Below are 20806 nucleotides of genomic sequence, written 5' to 3' on the forward strand. Positions count from 1 at the left end.
TCCCTTCTTCGTCGCAGCACGCTCAATTTCTGATCTTAAATTAATAATAATGAGCAGCGAAGAAAGGGCTATTGGCACAAGCAAGACCACCACCCCCCAAGCCGACGAGCTAGAGCCGGACTCTAAAGCGTGCCCCGCAAATGCCGATAGCCCTGTCGCCTTGTGCTTCTTCTCGTTGCACGTTACAGTTATAATTAATTATTATTAATTAAGAAAAGTGGCGCCCAACGTGTAGGGCCTTAGTGAGTACAGTAAATACTCATTAAGACTCTCGGTTAAATTCAAATATCGTACTCTAAAATCTTTTTATCTTCTTTTCATTCATTTTCTTTTTCATTCATTTTCTTTTCAAAAATTCGACTTTACCTCAAATTTGTTAGGGATTACAAGAATACACAATCAGTTCCTTTTTGGCCAAAAAGAAAAAGTTGGATTGGAATTTTCCCCTTTTAATTTTTTTGTATTTGCCAATGATGAAGTATATATTTTTATGAGGAATACAAATAAATTCAACCACGGTTGGTTATTTGGCCCATTTAAATTGGTTTTTCATCATTGGTGAAGCAGGCCGAAAAGGAAAAGTTGTGTAGGAATTTTCCCTTGTAATTCTTGTACTTGCCAATAATGGAGTATTTATTTTTATGAGGAAATACAAAATAATTCAACTACGGTAGATTATTTTGGCCCATTTAAATTAATTTTCAGTATTGGTGAAACAGCACAAATTTTGATGTTCTTCATGTCAGTCGAATGGAATGTGTAAATATTTTTGTTTAGAAAATTTTGCAACCTCGAATGACTGAAGAATATCCAAAATTGAATTCTTCTTCTTTCGAAATTTTCGTTTCTAATTATTGAATTTGCCAATAATGCGGAATTTATTTGTATGAGGAAATACAAATAAATTCAACTACGGTTGGTTATTTGGCCCGTTTAATTTATTCCTCATTATTGGTGAAACGGTTCAAATTTTAATGTTCTTTATGTCAGACGGCTTGGAATATGTAGACATTTTAATTGGAAAATGCTACAACCACGAATGACTGAGGAATACCTAAATTTGAAATTCTTCTTCTTAGGAATTAGGCTTCTCTGATTTGCTGGAATACAACAAAAGTATTGTAAACTGCTTTGTTGTCCGTAAATCAGGTCTAATTTTGATGAAAAAATACATTTAATACACTATTTCTATTTCTTTCTTTTTATCTTTTGAGAATTTTGGTAGTGAATGAAATTACCCTACGATATGTGGTTGTCAGGCTTTGTTATCGGCTAAAAATATTTATGAATTATTTCTTTATATCTCTACGTTATTTTTGGTTCCTTTGAATAGTACCATTTTTGTATTTTTTTTTAATTTTTATTATTTATTTATTTATTATTCTTTTTGTTTATATACATTGTTCGTTGGTTAGTAAATTTTGGTTTTTTCTTCTGTTGATAATTTTCGATTAAGATCGACTCTGGAAACATTTATTAGCTCTATAGTTTGTTTCGTTCCCTTTGAAAAATGAGTGTTGCTCGATCGCCGAACAAGGGAGCAATGGGCTTGCCTATCGCTTCATGTCCTTTATGCAAAAAGGAAATTAAGTCCGTTGCAGAGGCGTATAGAACCGCATGCAACCACGAGTTTCACAAAAAGTGCATAGAATTGCATTTTAAAACGAAGGACAAATGCCCAGTTTGTCAAGTGCAATCCAGGCCAGTTGAGCCATCGAATACTCAAGGGTTGCAAACTCGCTCACAGTCTAAAAGCCGTCAGGCAGAAGAGCGGAGTAGCGATTCAGTGACGTATGACGTTGCTAGCACATCGCAAATGAGATCGAACATACGCGTAAGTGATTCAGAGAATCCTGAATCCGTGAATGCTCTTTCCTTGCTCGCTATGGAGAGAAGATTGCTCACTACTCTCTCCGAGAGGATGGCCGAACTAATTCAGAGTTCGGTCGTAGATAGTGTGCAAAGGTTGATCGCGACTCCAGCAAATAGCGATGCTAGAACCAGCACACCTCCAATAGGGCAGAGAATGGAAAGTAGGCCTGAGTATGTCAGAGAGCAAAACTTCAATGCTGACTCTGCAAGGATCAATTCTGGCACTCCAATGTCGCATGTATCCGACCTATTAAATAGGCCAGACAAGGTAGTGCAAGTATTAAATGGTTGGAAAATGAAATTCTCTGGAACAGGAGTATCCGTTGACAATTTTATATATAGAGCAGAGGCACTCACACATCAGACCTTAGGCGGGAATTTTGTTGTTCTATGTAAGCATGCTAGCGTACTTTTCGAAGGCAAGGCCCTCGAATTCTATTGGCGTTACCACAAAAGCGTCTATGATGTGAAATGGGAAGAATTGTGCGCAGCCTTGCGATCACAGTTCAAAATCGCACGAGACGATTGTGACATAGAGGAGCTTATTAGGAACAGAAAACAGAAACCGAATGAGTCGTTTGACAGTTTTTACGAAGGCTTATATGTGTTAATAGATCAGTTAGAAGTGCCGTGGTCTACTCTGAAGGTCGTTCGCGTCCTTAAAAACAATTTAAGGCCTGAAATACGGCATGAGCTGTTAAATGTAGACGTAAAAACTGTGTCAGATTTGAGGGAGATATGCCGTCGACGCGAAACCTTTTTGGACGATGTCCAAAAGTCTCACGGCTACGTAAAAAGGACACCATTTAGACGTGAAGTCGCAGAGTTTGTAGATTGTCAAACTCAGAGTATTGAGTCAGAATGCGAAAGCGAGTTAGACATAGAAGCTCTATCCTTGGTATGTTGGAATTGCCGTAAGGAAGGACACCGATACCAGGATTGCGTATCAGACCGAAGAGTCTTTTGTTATGGCTGTGGAGCAGCTAACACGTACAAGCCGAGTTGTGGCAAGTGCTCAAAAAACTCCAAGCCCGGCACATCGAAGTCAGCGTACAAACCGAAGACTTCGAGTGCCTTAAGAAGCCAAGCGACAATGACAGACGAGTGACGGAAGTCTCACAACTTCCACCATACACATTACCAAATGTGAAAATTTTACCGGACTTACAGAACGATGTCAGTTTATTACTACATCAAAAAATACCAATATTGAAAGAGAAAACCGTTCTTACAAATGATTTTTCACCAGATTTTACGAAATCCAAAACTCGAAGCACAAAGCGCATTAAATCGTTTTGGCAGCAGGTCAAAAAGTGTGTGCTAGGGTTAGAACACATAGGCACACTCTCACCTGGATCTAGCGATCCTCGACCATTTTTGTCCGTTCGAATTCTCAATCGCACTGTGTACGGTCTGCTAGATTCAGGGGCTTCAATAAGTTGTTGCGGAGGAGCGCTAGCAAAAGAAATTATTGAGAATAAAATCGCATTTAAAGAAATTAAGAAAAGCGCAACCACTGCCGATGGAAGACTTCAGCAAGTTGTAGGGCGGATGAAAGTTAAGGTAGAGTACGCTAATCTTGAAAAACTCTTAGAAGTTTATATTGTTCCATCCCTGAAACAAGACCTGTATTTGGGTATTGATTTCTGGAAGCTTTACGATCTTCTTCCGAAAAATCTAGAAGTAGCCAGTGTCGAAGATTTTAACACCAAAGTTGAAGATGAGGACCAACATGAATTATCGAGCAGTGACAGGGCCAAGCTAGCTCTTGTGATAGAGTGTTTTCCTTCATTTGCTCGAAAGGGATTAGGGAAGACGAATTTAATTTCGCATTCTATAGATGTGGGCGGCGCTAAGCCTATTAAGCAGCGACATTTCCCAGTCTCGCCTGCTGTAGAAAAGGCGATGTATGCTGAAATAGACAGGATGCTGGAACTGGGAGTGATAGAAGAGTCAGAAAGCGCCTGGTCTTCTCCAATCGTTATGGTAACAAAACCAGGCAAAGTGCGAATCTGTTTAGACTGCCGTAAAGTTAACAGCTTCACGGAGAAAGATGCGTATCCACTTCCTCAAATTAACGGCATTTTGAGTAGACTACCTAAAGCTGAGTTCATCACCAGCTTAGATTTAAAGGATGCGTATTGGCAAGTGCCTCTCGAGGTTCAAGCCCGAGATAAAACGGCTTTCACTGTCCCTGGTAGGCCGTTATATCAATTTAAGGTTATGCCTTTTGGATTGTGTAACGCGACTAGCACTATGTCGCGATTGATGGACAAGGTAGTACCGGCCCATCTTAGAAATGAAGTATTTGTATATTTAGACGATTTGCTTATAGTCTCATCTAGCTTCAATGGCCATTTGGAGGTGTTGAGAGAGATAGCTCTCCACATTGAGCGTGCAGGTCTGACAATCAACATTGGCAAAAGTCATTTCTGCATGCGCCGTGTGCGCTATTTGGGCCACATAATCGGAGACGGTGGAATTAAGACTGACCCAGAGAAAGTCAGAGCGATAAAAGATTTTCCACTTCCGAAAACATTGCGAGGTTTGCGAAGTTTCATGGGTTTGTGCGGTTGGTATCGCAAGTTCGTTCCGAATTTTGCCTCGTTAGCTTCACCTTTAACTGATTTAATGACCACTAAACGAAGATTTAGTATGACACCGGAAGCATGCACAGCATCCGACGTGTTGAAATCACGCCTTAGTGAAGCTCCCGTGTTATGCAGCCCTGATTTTACTAAGCCATTCGCAATACATTGCGATGTTAGTAAATCTGGCGTTGGGGCAGTGTTAGTTCAATTGAATGAGAACGGAGATGAACGTCCAGTGGCTTTCATTTCGAAAAAACTCAACAAAGCTCAACGCAATTACACTGTCACCGAGCAAGAGTGTTTAGCAGCGATTTTAGCACTGAAGAATTTTCGTGCTTACGTGGAAGGACACGAGTTCACCATTGTGACTGATCATGCTTCATTAAAATGGCTGATGTCCAACCATGATTTAAATTCACGTCTAGCTCGTTGGGCATTATCGTTACAAAGGTATCGTTTTAAAATAGAACATCGGAAAGGCTCGATGAATGTGGTACCAGATTCTCTGTCGAGAGTGAATGAAGATGGCGTGGCTGCCATAGACTTACGACAGGGTTTAATTGTGGATTTAGACTCGCCACATTTCAAGTCTCAAGAGTACTTGGAGTTGCTCGATAGCGTAAAAGCTAATAGTACAAATTTTCCGGATTTAAAAGTTGATAGTGGCTACGTGTATCGTAAGGCTGAGCATTTGACAGGAGAGCAGATACACGACGAGTATGCCTGGAAACTCTGGATACCAAAAGAATTGGTCCCTGAAATTCTTTTCCAGTCGCATGACAGTCCTTTGTGCTCACATGGTGGTATCCACAAAACCATCGAAAGAGTGAGGAGATATTATTTCTGGCCTGGTCTCGTTTCTGACGTTAAAGCTTACATCAACGCTTGTGAAGTTTGTAAAACTACGAAAGCACCAAATCATGCTCTGAGACCTCCTTTGGGTAAAGCTCCTGAAAGTCAGCGGTTTTTTCCAACGCCTTTTTATTGACTTTCTTGGACCGTATCCCCGATCAAGGAGTGGAAATATTGGAATATTTATAGTACTCGACCATTTCTCAAAATATGTTTTCCTTAAGCCAGTAAAAAAAATAAACGCGGCTCTCGTAATTAAATATCTGGAAGGAGAATTATTCATGACTTTCGGCGTTCCAGAAACTATTGTCTCTGACCATGGATCGCAGTTTCGCTCTGAGGCGTTTCAAAAGCTCTTGAAACAGTATGGAGTAAATCAAATGTTCACCGCTGTTCATTCCCCTCAAGCGAATGCATCTGAACGAGTTAATCGCTCGGTAATTTCGGGAATAAGAGCTTACTTGCGTCCAGATCAGAAGGATTGGGACGAAAGCTTAAGCAAAATATGCTGTGCTTTGAGATCGTCCGTGCATTCGAGCATCGGTACTTCTCCATATTACATGGCTTTCGGCCAGCACATGATTACGTCGGGGTCAACATATGCATTGCTTAGAAAGCTAAACATGCTGGATGATCGATCATTAGTATTTAATCGACAGGACTCTTTTGATTTGATCCGTAAGAATGCATGTAAGCTGATGCAACTTAAGCATGATGTGAACGAGAAACGTTACAATTTGCGGTCAAGAATAATAACTTTCGCGCCAGGACAAGAAGTGTTCCGTCGAAATTTCAAGCAAAGTTGCTTCCAGACTGGTTATAATGCAAAGTTTGGTCCCGCATTTCTAAAGGCGCGAGTTCGTAGAAAACTCGGCAATTCGAATTATGAGCTCGAAGATTTACAAGGCCATTTGCTAGGCAATTATCATGTCAAGGACATTCGACAATGATGTTGCTTCCGGCGGTATCAGTCTAGGGTATCTATTGAAAGGAAATACCCTAGTCTGATTGTAGCGGGGGGGTTTTGTAACGGCGCCTACAGCAACGTGTATTGAATTCGGCCTAAAAGTTTACTAAGTTTAAGTCAAGGTTGATGTTGCTGCAAGTAGCTCCTAAAAGTATGCAAGTTAAAATTTCAACCAAGGGCGCAGCTTTAAGTGCATCAGCTGCGCTGTAAAGCCGAGCTTTAAGTAGTGCATCAGCTGCGCTGAAAAGCTCATTTGACGTTTAGCGAGTTGCACTGGAAAGCTCAGCTTTGACGTTTGTGTCACCACGCGCATGCGCAGCTAGCTTAAGCTAGGCTGGTTCCGGTCAAAGCACTTTTCTGGTGACCGGCAGCGTGCATAGACGCATATTGGTTGGTGTAAAAATTTATACCACAACACACTAGAGGTTAGAATTCTCTTAGTGCATTTGATACTTGGTAAGAATAAATAGTAATAGATTCTGGTAGGTGTTCTTTACTTATTGTTGTCGTTTACACAGGTCGTTTTCGAAATTTTCTGCTTTTGGTTTGGCTCTTTTTGAGCGTGACAGTGCCTAAGCTAGCGGCCGGCGGAGCGCTACTAAGCGCCATCTTTGTCGCCGCCCTAGCGGCCAGTAAAGCGCGCGCCAAAGTGCTCTCATTGCGGCACATAGCAGCTAGCTAAGCGTCCTTAGCGCCACCTTTGCGCGCATAGTGGCCAGCGGAGCACCCTTAGCGCCGCCGTTGCGTGCATAGCGGCCAGCGGAGCGCCCGTTGCGCAACCCTTGCCGCCGCATAACGGCCAGCGGAGCGCCCTTAGCGCCACCTTTGCCGCCGCATAGCGGCCAGCGGAGCGCCCTTAGCGCCACCTTTGCCGCCGCATAGCGGCCAGCGGAGCGCCCTTAGCGCCACCTTTGCCGCCGCATAGCGGCCAGCGGAGCGCCCTTAGCGCCACCTTTGCCGCCGCATAGCGGCCAGCGGAGCGCCAGTGCGCGTCTTCTTGGCTACCGCGTCAGCGGCCAGCGGAGCGCCACTGAGCGCCATCTTGGCTGCCGCACTAGCGGCCAGCAAAGCACCAGCGAGCGCATCTCTGCTCGAGCCGCCAGCGCAGCACCCCTGCGACTTCTTGGCCAGCATCTGCGTCGTCGACCTCAACTTTAATCATCACCAGCATCTTTTTCATCATCTCATCTCATCTTTTATCATCTCATCTCATCTTTATCATCTCATCTCATCGTTACTCCTGATTATCAGCGACCAGATCGCTTACATATATAGTGTGTGTGTGTGTTAAAGTGAATTTATGAGAATTTAAAAGCAAATCTGAAAAAGTTTAAAATGAAGCGCTACACTGTTTAAAACGAAAAATTAGTGAAACAATACGATAGATTAAAAGCTCAACAGTGTAGCGCCGCTCAGTACGAGCAAAAATAAAACAAGTTAAGAAATTTAATATTGCCAAATCGCAAGAAAAAAAATGCACAGAAATATTAAAAAATTAAAATAATTAAATTTAATTTAATTTAGTTAAAATTGTTTAAAAAAAATGAATACGATACAAAGTTAAAAGTTGAAATTATTTAAAAATTGAAAGTGCATTTGTTCACAAAATTAGTTAAAATTTCAAATTAATAGTAAAGCGCTACTGCAATTGCAGAATTTCAAAATTGCACAAAAAAGAAAGTAAAAGTTAAAAGTTAAGTTCAAAAGTTAAAAGATAAAATGATTTAGAATCAAAAGGAATTAGCGCAGCTGTTTTGTTGATAAAAAAAAAATAAAAATAAAAAGTTAAAATTAGAACATGTATTGTGCCACATTCAATTAAAAATAAAAGCGCTAAAATATTGTAAAACAACAAATTAAAAAAGTTGAAGCGCTACAAGAATTAAACAAAACAAATGTACAAATATAAATGAAATAGTTGAAATTAAATAAGAAATTGTAGAGCCATGAGAATTGAGAATTTAAAACAATTGTTGAATGTGAAGTGCACAAGTTACAAAAAAATTTAAAATATAAAACAAAACAGCTAAAAGCTTAGAAGGCAAAATGCCTAAACGAAAATTATTATATTAAATTAAATTAAACAAATAAGTTATGAAAATCAGTGCCAAGTTATGAAATATCAAAATTAAAACAAAAATTAAAACGTATGCAAATTATATTGAATAACTAGTACCAGTTTCGCGTAGGTACAATATGAAGTGTTTCGGTGAAAGTTGTATTTTTTTATTTAATTTAGCACTGTTCCAGCACGCCTTCGTCGGAGATCGATCGCCGCCGCAGGAGTTCTGTTGGTGAGTTTTTTTTTTATTGCGAAACACACACTTTATACTTTCACCTCGATTTACATTGTACAAACACGAAATATAAATTTATAGAAAAGCATACGAAAAAATTTAAAAACTATTTAAATATATATAAAAAAAGGTTTGAAGATAAATTACAAAATTAAATCGAAGTTTAAAATTTGATACATGAAATAATACAAAGCACTGAAATTAAAATACATTATATATTTAAAAGAAACTTTAAAAGAAATATTGCAACTATCCTCTTGTGGTATTATTGATCATTTTGTACTATTTTTATTTATAATGCCATATTGTTTAATATCTATCATTAATTAAATATTGTATACCATGAAATAATTCACTTTTTATTTAGCCGAAACAAGCCAGCGACACCACTGTCGTAGGGTTAAAAGGGATCACCAGAGCCATACTCTGATGCTGTGATCATAGGTTGGGAGGGGACTTCATCACTTAACAGCTGTGATGGCCTGCCTCAATTCTCGCTCTCTCTTTCTCTCTCTTTCTGTCTCTCTCTCTCTCTTTTGTTCTCTCTTTGTTTTTTTTTCTATTTTTTTGAGACATTTTTGGATCTTCCTTCTCTTTCCGGCTAGTTTTCTAGCAATCCCTTCTTCGTCGCAGCACGCTCAATTTCTGATCTTAAATTAATAATAATGAGCAGCGAAGAAAGGGCTATTGGCATAAGCAAGACCACCACCCCCAAAGCCGACGAGCTAGAGCCGGACTCTAAAGCGTGCCCCGCAAATGCCGATAGCCCTGTCGCCTTGTGCTTCTTCTCGTTGCACGTTACATTATCAACTTTAATTTGACAAGTTTGCAAATCGTTTTCCGCTTTAATTACTTTGTTTTTATACTCATCTAATAGAGCTGCCTCCTTCATGAATTTTTCATGGATTCTCACAATTTCATGATACTTTTCCATAAGATCAGAATTTAATTCATTTAACTTATTTTCCCTAATTTCTTTGTCTTCTAACCCATTTTTAACCTGCCTAAAATAATCTAGCAATGGTTTTACAGTTTCATAGGTACATCATTTTTCTGTCATTTGTCCCTCGGATTCATGTGTCTGATAAGAAAAAGATGTAAACATTCTTAGCACTCACTGTAATACACTGCTTTATGTTATTGTTCTCACCTCTTCTGCAGTAGCTGTGGCCACCAAGAATATTTGAAGTATTATTATGGGAAAAACTGAGTTTATTTTTATTCTACTCATTTTAAATATTTCGACTGCACGCGAAAAAGATGAATTTGAAACTAAAAGTTTAATTTAAAGCGAAGAACTCAGCTCTGAGTTTCTTTGCCATTTTTGAGCTTTCACGTGATCAACGGATGTGGGTTCAGCTCAAAATAAGAAGGCGATAGCAAATAGTGTCAATGTCGAGAGAATGTCAACTTTCTGTCGCCTGTCTTAGAGAGGCTTCTTGGTAATTATACTAGAAGTAGCTTATCGTCGCAATGGTGATGCATGTTTTGGAGGTTAAATAAACTACCATATATTTAAAAAGTGAAATTTATTTCACTTTCCACTTCCGCTTCTGCAAATCAACAAAAATCAAATAACAAGCGTAATTTTAATTTTAATTTCAAGAAAGTTGAATATAGAACTGAATAATGCTCTTAAATCTACAAATAAATCAGCTCTTAACATTTAATATGTGTTAATATAAAAGCAATCATATGTTGCATTAATGATAAGAGATTGGATCTCACAATATTGTCTAATGATCATCTCTGAGCGAGAGACTTCATGATAATGCAATTTAATGGAAATTTAATTGAATTAACTAAAAGCTGCTGCATTAACGTGTTTATTTAAGCGTTATTTAATCTGTTTATTGAATGTTTAGATGAGAAACGAATATGTGTAGAACATTTATTAAATTACTTTAATATTCAAAATTTGTTTAAAAAGATGTACTATATACAGCATAAACATAAGTTTACTTACTTTTAAATATTTGCACCACTATTGAAAGCATTTAGAGACTTACAATTTGATACATCAAAACATAAATTACAAGAAAAACTTATCTATTTGAATTATACAAATAAATCGCTGTATTAAGCAGTCAATCAATTTATTATTCAGAACGTAATTTCTTAATGCACCAATTATATAATATATAAATGATTACATAATTGAGTCAAATATTGTAATTTCAGCTTTTCAGTTGCTCACTTCTTCATCGCTTCCTTTGGGGCGAATTAGCATCTTAACTTCTCTCAGACTAATAGACATCCAAAATGGACGTCGCCAATATGGTACATTTAAATTACTGCATAAGAAAAAAACAAACAACAATAATTATGTGTATTCCATTAAAAATAACAATTTGATATATTTACCAATCAATATGTGTATGGTACCACCAGGGACTTTCCATATTAGTTGGGAAGCGACTAAATTCGCCGCTTCTCATCGCATCCGGAATAGTTCCACTGAATTTACCCAAACTCAGTGCGTATCCATTGTCTTTATCAGATATTTTGAAGTCATCATAACGAGCGTTGTAAGTCCTTCCATCCTCATCAACCAAATGTATATAAAGTTCGTAACGCTGCAAACTCGTAATACGATGTATTTTCTCGAGCCCGAGGAAGAAATCACTCTCAAAGGAACCGAAACCGTTGCGATACGTTGCCGAATCCCTATTGAAGTCCTCATTTCCCCCAACTCGTTGTTGTATTACAATCCATCCAGGTCCAGCTAACTGACTATCGCATAAAACATCGAAGAAACCTACACCAGAAACATTGAGTTGATGAACGCCAGGAGAATCTCCAAAAGGAGAGCAACTTGATGGGATAAGAGTATTTATAGTTTCAGTAGCTTTGGCCACCAAGAATATTTGAAGTATTATTATGGAAAAAACTGAGTTATTTTTTATTCCATTCATTTTGAATATTTCAACTGCACGCGAGAAAGATGAATTTGAAACTAAAAGTTTAATTAAAAGCGAAGAACTCAGCTCTGAGTTGCTTTGCCATTTTTAAGCTTTCACGTGATCAACGGATGTGGGTTCAGATAAAAATAGGAAGGCGATAGCAAATAGTGTCAATTTCGAGAGAAAGTCAACTTTCTGTCGCCTGTCTTAGAGAGGCTTCTTGATAATGAAAATAGAATGGGCGAGAGCTTGTGAGTGATTCATTTAGTCTCAGATTTTAGAGGCTAAATGAAATATATTTATAATTGTAATTGTAATAATTGTGTTTTATGTCGAAGGCAGCATTAATGGGCCAAGATATTTAAGGATGTAACATGAACTTACCACAGGTTTTGGAGGTTTGGCGTTTTTGAGCTTTCACGTGATCAACGGATGTGAGTTCAGATGAAAATAAGAAGGCGATAGCAAATAGTGTCAATGTCGAGAGAATGTCAACTTTCTGTCGCCTGTCTTAGAGAGGCTTCTTGGTAAATAAACTCGCTATGGTGACACTGGTTTTGGAGGCTAAATAAATTACCATATACATATTTAAAAATTGAATTTTATGTTCACGACTAATCATGAACCTATTCGACTACAAAATTACCTTATAAATTTATTTTAAATTTACTTTATTGATTTTTATTCCCGCTACCCATAGCGTAGAAGGGTATTATAACTTTGTGCCGGCAGGAAATGTATGTAACAGGTAGAATGAAGCATTTTCGACCCAATAAAGTATATATATTCTTGATCAGCATCAACAACCGAGACGATCTAGTCATGTCCGTCTGTCTGTCTGTCTGTCTGTCCGTCAGTGTGTCTGTCCGTCTGTCAGTATGAACACCTAGATCTCAGAGACTACAAAAGATAAAGCATTTGTTGTGTTTGCACGCAGATCAAGTTTATTTTAAATTTTTGCCACGCCCCCTTCCGCCTCCGCAAATTAATAAAATCGAATAACAAGCGCAATTTTCAAGCTACAGCTGCGAATTTTAGTGTATACAATAATAACTATAATATTTATGATTTCTGAAAATTTGATTGCGATCAGATAAAAATTGTGAAAGTTATTAAAGAAATACTTTTGTGTGGGCAAAACCGCGTACTTACTAGGAGTCTTAGTTGCTTTGGCTGACAATCTGGTATATTGTGCCGTCTATGGTATATTTTGAATGTGGTACTATATCGATATAACAAATATACAGTTTGGTATACTTTTAGTATATTTGTATTTTGGTATATTTTTAAAAAATACAGCAATATTTTGCTTTTATTCAAAACGGGTACCGGGTATCTCACAGTCGAGCACAGTCGACTGTACCTTTCCTACTTGTTGTAGTATATAAAGTTGATATATTTTAAGATTAATATCGCACCACTCGGTAAAATTAGATATGCTTTTAATATATGTATTACTATTTCTATATACCAAATATAGCAGTTTTTAGTATTTTTGTGGTATATAAAGTTGGTATATTTTAAGAATTATATCACACTATTTGTAAATGTAAAATGTAATACATATGTAAATTATTTGAATATTCAAAACTCTTTCACTCGTTAAATGTTATCCGTGAGCGCTAAAAAGTAAAAAGTAATAAAGAAAAATATAGCAATTCGCCCACTGTAATTATGTTGTTGATACTGTGTTTATTACTGCCACAGCTATTGAAAGCTGAAACGCAACTCATCAAGCGCCGCTCGCCTTCGTCCAGCAGCTCTTGGAGCGTAGCGAAAAAGGATTATCGAATTGTAAGTCCCGGAAGCCAATACATCAGCCAGTCTGTAGTCTGTAGTCTGTAGTTGTTGTTGTCTTCATTTCCTTTACAAATAAATTTTCACTTAACTATGTCGGTCGTGTGGCATGCAACATTCAATAAGTTGCATGGGGCAGCAGCAGCATGCTCATGTCGAATCATACAGCATCGCATCGAAGTTGAAACCGGGAGCATTGTTTGCCGTGGCTCTCTTGTTTGTGACACAATTTTCCCGTTTGGCTCGTAAATTCAATTGACGGAAGCGCGTTAAAGTTGCAACAGCAGCGGCAGCTGTGGCTCCTCGCAAATGTTGCATGGTCCACAAATTTGTTGTCAATTTATACATAATGCATTTGCATGCGAACTGTGAGTCAATAAAGCTGTTCATACGCTCATTTGTTTATTTGTTTGTTTGGTGCTCGCTGCTTGTTGCTATTATTTTTTGATTGTGCACTGTAATTTATGAGCGTGTTAAGGACACAATCATGTCCTGCTTCGACACTGATGCCACACTGTATGTGTGTGTGTGTGTGTGTGTGCTGACAAGGCCATTGGCTAAGCGGCAACTGGTTTTATATCAGCGTTTTGCTGAGCCAAGTGGCAAAGACTTATTTGGCAAGTTCAGCAAACTTTTGCTATTGCCACACACAACACAACACTAGAGCAAAGCAGTGCGGTGAGGCACTTGCCTTGATGGCCATAAATTCAAAGCGCTCTCTTGGCCATAAAAACGTAGCCAAAAACTTCAATCCTCTCCCTCGCCCTCGCTCTCGCCTCGCCCTTTGTCATTGTCGACACCTGCAATATATATGTTCGAAACTGCGACTAAACTTATTTTTGTGTGTGTCTGAAATAAACACCAATACAATAATGTACTTACATAGATACGTATTTCAACTCACACACACACACACACACACACTTTCATTCGCATTCTCGGCCACAAATGAACTCAATGCCACTTAGATTTATGGCCAGTCTCCGGTTGTTGTGGCTCTGTTCGCTTATGACCATTTGTGGTAGTTTGTATACACTTGTCAGACTGTGGCATGTGCCTCAGTCTATATGTGTGTGTGTGTGTGTGTGTTGCAAGGTCACTCTGATGAAGTCAGCTGCTAGTGATAGTCTTTGGCACTAATGTTTACCTTTAAACCTCAACGCAAAACCAAAATTGTAAGATAAACTTTACATTTGCCTTTTGTTTTTGTTTATTACGTGTTTGTGTGTGTGGCACCTACTTACTACACACAAGTAACTGGGGCAAGGGACACACACAAACACACACTCGCACAGTCATGCAGCAGTTAAGCAAGCACAAAAGCACGTATTTAACTTGCCTCAAAGCTAAACTGACATTTTGGTGCTTCGACAGCAGCTTAAATTAGAATAGCTTAATGGCTTTAATTTAAGTATCGAAATTACTGCACGAAATTTAATTGATTTAAAAATATTTTGTAAAAATTTAGCAATATAAAATTAAATATCGAAATTTTGTTTTTAAATTATTTGAATCAATTTGATGTAACCAAAAAAAAACAAGTAAGAAAGTTACAGTCGAGTGTACTCGACTGTGAGATACCCGCTACCCATTTTTAATAAAGGCAAAATATTGCGGTATCATTTTCAAAATATACCGAATATACTGCAAAAATACTAAAAATATACCGAATGGTATATTTGGTATATCGATATAGTACACCATTCAAAATATACCATAGACGGCACAATGTACCAGATTGTTGGCCAAAGCAACTCAGACCCTAGTAAGTAGGCGCTTTTGCCCATACAAAACTATTTCTTTAATAACTTCCACAATTTTTATCTGATCGTAACCAAATTTTCAGGTATCATAACTACTATAGTATTTATTGTATATACCATTCGCAACTCTAGCTTTAGGCTTGTTATTCGATTTTTTTGATTTGCGGGTGCGGAGGTGGGCGTGGCAAAAATTTGAAACAAACTTGATCTGCGTGCAAACATAACAAATGCTGACAAAAAAAATTATAGCTCTATCTCTTATAGTCTCTGAGATCCAGTGTTTCATACGGACAGACGGACAGACACACAGACGGACAGACGGACATGGCTATATCGTCTCGGCTGTTGACGCTGATCAAGAATATATATACTTTATAGGGTCGGAGCTGCCTCCTTCTACCTGTTACATACATTTCCTGCCGGCACAAAGCTATAATACCCATCTACCCTATGGGTAGCGGGTATAAAAAGCAGAGCGAAGACATTTTTATAAAACAACAAAAATTTTCGCAGGGAAACAAATTTTTTAAGCGAAAAACTTTTCTGAAACATTCTGCTAATGCACTTGAAACTTATCTGTGGTATATACTGTATATCTCTAAATATACTGTATATCATAAAACGCCTGATAATAAGTGCATGCATTTACTACTTCTAACTTAAACTTGGTTTCTTCAGAAATTCAAAAATGCAGGCAAATTTTAGTATTTGACGAACTTGAATACGAAGCAGAAATTTAAATCCTTTTCCATTCAAGGTAAATGTAGTATATTAAGATGTCCTGCTGCCATTGGCTTCCCAGTCTATTCATATATGTCAATGCTAATTAATTTGTGCTATTCGATGACTCTTTTTTATTTCCTTGTGTCAATCAATCAGTCGTTTGGAGCAATGCAAAACGGTTGCAGTTAATACAACGTTTCATTAATTTACCTATTAAAGAGGCGGTATAATGAACAATGCCGTTGTCGTGTTTCGTTTCATTTTGTTTTCTGATTGTCCAGTTCAGTGGCAGCAAATAAACAAACGAACAAATTGAAAATGCCATTAAGTACTTAGTTGATAATTGAAAATGCGAAACAAAAGCAAAAGAGCGGACTTATTCCATCCGCCGCTTTTAATACTCACCTAACGACAAGCTGGAAAAACTGCATAATTAAAAAGAGTACAGAGCGAGCGAGTGAGAGAGGGAGATAGAGTAAGTGAAAGAGCGAGCAAGATATTTGAATCTTTTCATTGTTTTGTTTTTCTTTTTTGTATAATTCAGATTACACTTTATTGTTAAGAATGAATTGAATTATTTAGTTTGTTTGTTTTTTCATTTTTGCATTTTCATTTTAGTTGAAAGTTTCATACAAAACTCTCTACGAATTGTTTTGTTTTGTTTTGTTCTTCGTGTTGTGATTGGGTTTTTGTTTTTCATTCATTTAATCATAATAATAATCATAATAATGCAGTATGACATAATATATATATATGTGTTTGAGTGTGTGTGTTTGTGTTGTTGTTGTTCTCAGGGTTTCTATATATTTCTGAAGTATATATAGAGACACAGCTTATGCAGAGATATATATATATATATATAATTCGATTTACCTAGAAAACAATTTACAAATATATAAAAAACGAATTCATCTAGTTAAACTAAGCATATAAAAAACGATCTATACGCATTGTATATATATTCTTATATATACTATATACTTATGCTTCCTTTTTAGACTTTTTCTTCTTCATCTTTTTTAAACGATCATTTATTGTTTTATCTGCTTTTGCTTTCATTTTTGTCCAGCTTTTTGTTTTGTTTTGTTTCAAATATTCTTTTTCCACTTTCGGCTTTTATCCAGGAAAAAAATGTGTATACAACTGAGCCATAAATTATATGGTATTTATGTGCTGTGTTCTTTTTTCGTTTTGTGTGTGTGTGTGTTTTTTTTTTTATTTATGTTCGCGTTTAAAAGCATTTAAAAAACCATTAAACAAAATACACAGGTGAATAGCAAAATAATAGTTCGAGAAATGCGGCGAAAAGCGAAACAAACCGGAAAACTGAAATAATAATTCCAAATATTGCGTATACGCCAGCGGCAACCAGAGTAAAATTCCAAAAAGGTTCCGGGGCTACAGTATGCACTCGCTGTGATGACCAGCAGAACTGTTACTACATTATTTGAGGGGTTTTCAAACGAAAAAAAAATGGAAAGGAAAAAACTTAACTGAAAATCATTTGTAACTGTCAGTGGCAGGGCTGGGCCTACATTTGCATATGTATGGGTGATTGTATTCGTGTGTGTGTGTGAGTGTCGAATGTGTGTGTGTGTGTGTCTGCAATGTGCAACAGTCGTACTATGGCTACGCTTAATCATACATCATGAATAAATGAAGTTATTCAGCTGCTTTTTTTCATGTTTTCTTCTTTTGTATATAATTAATTTCAGTTTTTCATCATTTGCTTTTTCTTTTTTTTTACTTTTATTTAAAGTCATTTTGTGTGTGTGTTTGTTTTTGTTGTTTTTTGTTTATAGAGGGACTTGGTTGTTGTTGTTGTTGTTGTTGTAAATATTGTAACATAATTCATATGCCATTATATGCTAAATTTAAATGTAGATTTTTGTTTACTCGTGTGTTTCATCATTATCATAATTATTATTATTATTATTAAAAATTTAACCATTTTTTCTGTTTTCTTCATTTCTTTTCTTTTTGCTCATTTTGCACTAAAAACTTAGCATAAAAATTTAACAATATATATATTTATTTCTTGTATATATATTATATATAGATACTTTTCTTTGTTTTCTTTCTTGCATGTTGTTTTCTTTTCATGTTTTCTGTTTTTCGCATCAACTCAACTTCTTTTACTTTTAACTTTTCCACACTGCAAATTTTGCATTGATCTGTTTTTCCCATTCTGCTTCTTTTTCTTCTTCTATGTATTATGTATGTTTTTTCTATGTTTTCTGTTTTTGCTGGTTTGAAAGCTGCTCCCTTGCTTTGTATAAATTATAACTAATTCATTATTCGCTATATATATATAATATATATGTATATATATACATATGTGTATATATGCATGTATATGTGTGTTGTATATATATAAAGTATTTACTATCATTTATTTTCTTTTAATTCTTAAGGCCAAAAATGTCCGAACGTAAAGTGTGTGTGAGTGTGTGAGTGTGTGTGTGTTGCTGTAAATGTTTTAAGGCCCAAAACGAAACTGGCTAAAAGATTAATTAAATTAACGATGATGATGGAATTGCAATTGGTAATTTATTGTTGTTACTGTTCTTGTTGTTGTTGTTGTTTATAATTTGTTTATATATTTATACGTGTATATTTAGTTTATTTAATAATATGCCTGCCTGTTGAAGGGAGGAGTTGGAGAGGAGTTTGTTGCCAACAAATCGATTTGGCTAATTGCAATTTAATCTAAAAAAACAAACGTAAATCAATGTACTTATGGTTTGATGAGGTGTCTTGAGCGGGGGGCGGCGGTGAAGGGGGCGTGGCGAGGGGGGCGATTAAGACACATCAATTATCACCTACAAAACGAAAGTTTGTGGTTCTTCTTGTTCTTTTTGTTTAACGCTACTTTAACTTATGTATGTATGTATATGTGTGTGAAGGGGTGTGTGTATGAGGGGGGAGTGTGTGCAAGTGTGTGTAACGTCTTTGTGTAGTCAGTCATTTTATTTGATAAATCAAATCGAGAATCTAATGCAATTATGATGACTTCCAATTTGCTTTTTGTTTTTGTCTTTAAATGTAATTAATGTAGGTGAAAGAGAGGATGAGAGAGGGGGCGTACGACAAAAGGGGGGCGTGGTTAGGGGACTGTCCGGGTTTTGTTGTGGCGTGCGGTCCATCAGTCTGTTTGTTTGTTTGTTTTCATCTCTTTCATTCTTCTTGCTTATATATTTCTTGTTTCTGTTTTTTTTGTTGTTGGTTTTTTTTCTGTTTTTTGTTTTTTATTTCTTATAAGTTTCGCTTAAAACAATAAACTTGTAACTTGATAATTACGATATAATTTTCATCATTTTGTTTTTTGCTGTTTTTTTTTTGTTTTCCATTCTCAATATTAACTTTATCATTTAGTACAATTTATTTATGTATCTTTTATTGTATTTGTATATCAAAAGTGTTTCTGTTCATTTTTCATCTTCTGTTGTTGTTGTTGTTGTTGCTGTGTTTTAGCTAAACTATTAAAGTCTGTTAATGCTTTTTATTTAAATTGTGTATTTTTTTTTGTTTTTTTTGTTTTATTCTCATTTAAATCTAATAAACCTTGGAACCGGAATTTTTTGGGGGAAAAATGCTATAAAATAGTTAAACGAAAATGATAAAAGTTTTTGCTCCTAAATGTGTTTTTCTTGTTTTGTTGTTGTTTTGTTTTTTGCAACTTGTTTTTTTTTAAAGTGTTAAACGTAATTGTAATTGTAATTATTTAAACATTAAACATTAATCATAATTATATAAGAACACATTTTTCCGAGATATTCGATTTTGTTTTTTGCATTTTTTTCCATTTTTTCGTTTTTTCGCATTTTGTTTACAAAAATTGTATTTGCATTATGTATAAAAAATGATAATATATAAATGATTATATATATTTATATGTACGTAATGTAATTTTATATTTATATATATAAATTGGTTTTATATATATATATTGTATATATAATACACATGTTTTTAGTTTACAACAAAAGGCAGAGACAACCTAGAGGGTTAGAGCGGTGTTTTATATTTTTTTTTTGTTTTTAGTTTTTCTTATTTTTATTTAAGGGACTTTGAACTGAGGAGGAGGAGGAGGAAGAGGGGAGCATATCATGATATCAAGCTGAGCTCAGTTTTACAAAAAAATTAAATGAAAATTTTAAATTGCTTGTTCATTAAGTACTTGGCTAGAGGGCGGGGGGCGTGGCTATGTTTTGCTTACATGCTTTTATTTGCTTTGCATAACTGAAAACTATTTTTGCTTATTTTCGGTTTTGTTTAGTTTTTTTTTTGCTAAAATGCATTTTGACTTTTTGTTTTCTTTTGTATATATATTTTTTTTGTTTTGTTTTGTTTTTGTTGTCTATGAAGCGAAATATTAACTGAGTTACGTTTTAAATTTATTAAATTGTATTTGCTTTTGTTTTTTTGTTTTGTTTTTGATGTAATTAGCCTGTGTGTGTTTTCATCATTTGCATCCTTTTGTTTTTTATTTTTTTTCTAGAAAAAAGTATATATAATATTTTTGAAATATTTTTGCTTTGTTTTTTTGTTTTTGTTTGTAGCTTTTAAGTGAGTCCTCGGCCAGGATCACATCCTTGGTTGTATGCTAGCTTAAATGATGATAAAGTTTTGTTTGTATTGATGTTGCTTGCTGTTTTGTTGTTGTTGATTATTGTTGTTGCTGTTGTTGTTGTTGCTGTTGTTGTTATGCCGCCTCAGTCCTCCAGCTGCAGTGGCTGCTCCGGTGATGTTGCCGTTGCCGTTGCGGTTGCTGTTGCAAGTATCTGCAGCGGACAACCGGCTGCAACATCGGCCACAGAGCCAGCTGATGTGTCCATAAAGATCGGCTCTGGTTATGTCAGATCCTGTTGTGAATCTATTGAGAATAGCTCCTTGTACAGCGCTGGGAACACAACATTCGGATGTTGTTGCTTAAATTTGCTCAGCGCTTCCATGTGCAAAATCGAAATATCGCTGAAAGTGAAGTGGACAAAAATTATAGAGAGTTTGTATTGTGAAATCTGTTAATTCAGTGACTAAC

At 36.2% G+C, this 20806-nt stretch overlaps 2 protein-coding genes across 3 annotated transcripts in view; both read right to left on the reverse strand.

Annotated features, from left to right (window-relative positions):
- Positions 1-10705: 10705 nt before the first annotated feature.
- Positions 10706-11546, reverse strand: LOC117569305 (fibroleukin-like). The gene is made up of 2 exons (XM_034250416.2): positions 10944-11546; positions 10706-10873 (listed from the first exon to the last, which is right to left on the reverse strand). The coding sequence occupies exons 1-2, from the start codon at positions 11492-11494 to the stop codon at positions 10765-10767; spliced, it is 660 nt and encodes a 219-aa protein (XP_034106307.1). The 5' UTR covers positions 11495-11546; the 3' UTR covers positions 10706-10764.
- A 7342-nt stretch (positions 11547-18888) lies between these two features.
- The window catches only part of LOC117567568 (probable nuclear hormone receptor HR3), a 42208-nt gene continuing 40290 nt past the window's right edge, over positions 18889-20806 (reverse strand). For both annotated transcript variants that reach the window (XM_052005563.1, XM_034247634.2), the window contains exon 9: positions 18889-20739. In XM_052005563.1, coding sequence (XP_051861523.1) covers positions 20619-20739 — 121 coding nt within the window. In that variant the 3' untranslated portion in view covers positions 18889-20618. The remainder of the gene's footprint in view (positions 20740-20806) is intronic.

This window comes from Drosophila albomicans, chromosome 3, assembly GCF_009650485.2.
Source record: "Drosophila albomicans strain 15112-1751.03 chromosome 3, ASM965048v2, whole genome shotgun sequence".
NCBI classification, from domain to species: domain Eukaryota; kingdom Metazoa; phylum Arthropoda; class Insecta; order Diptera; family Drosophilidae; genus Drosophila; species Drosophila albomicans.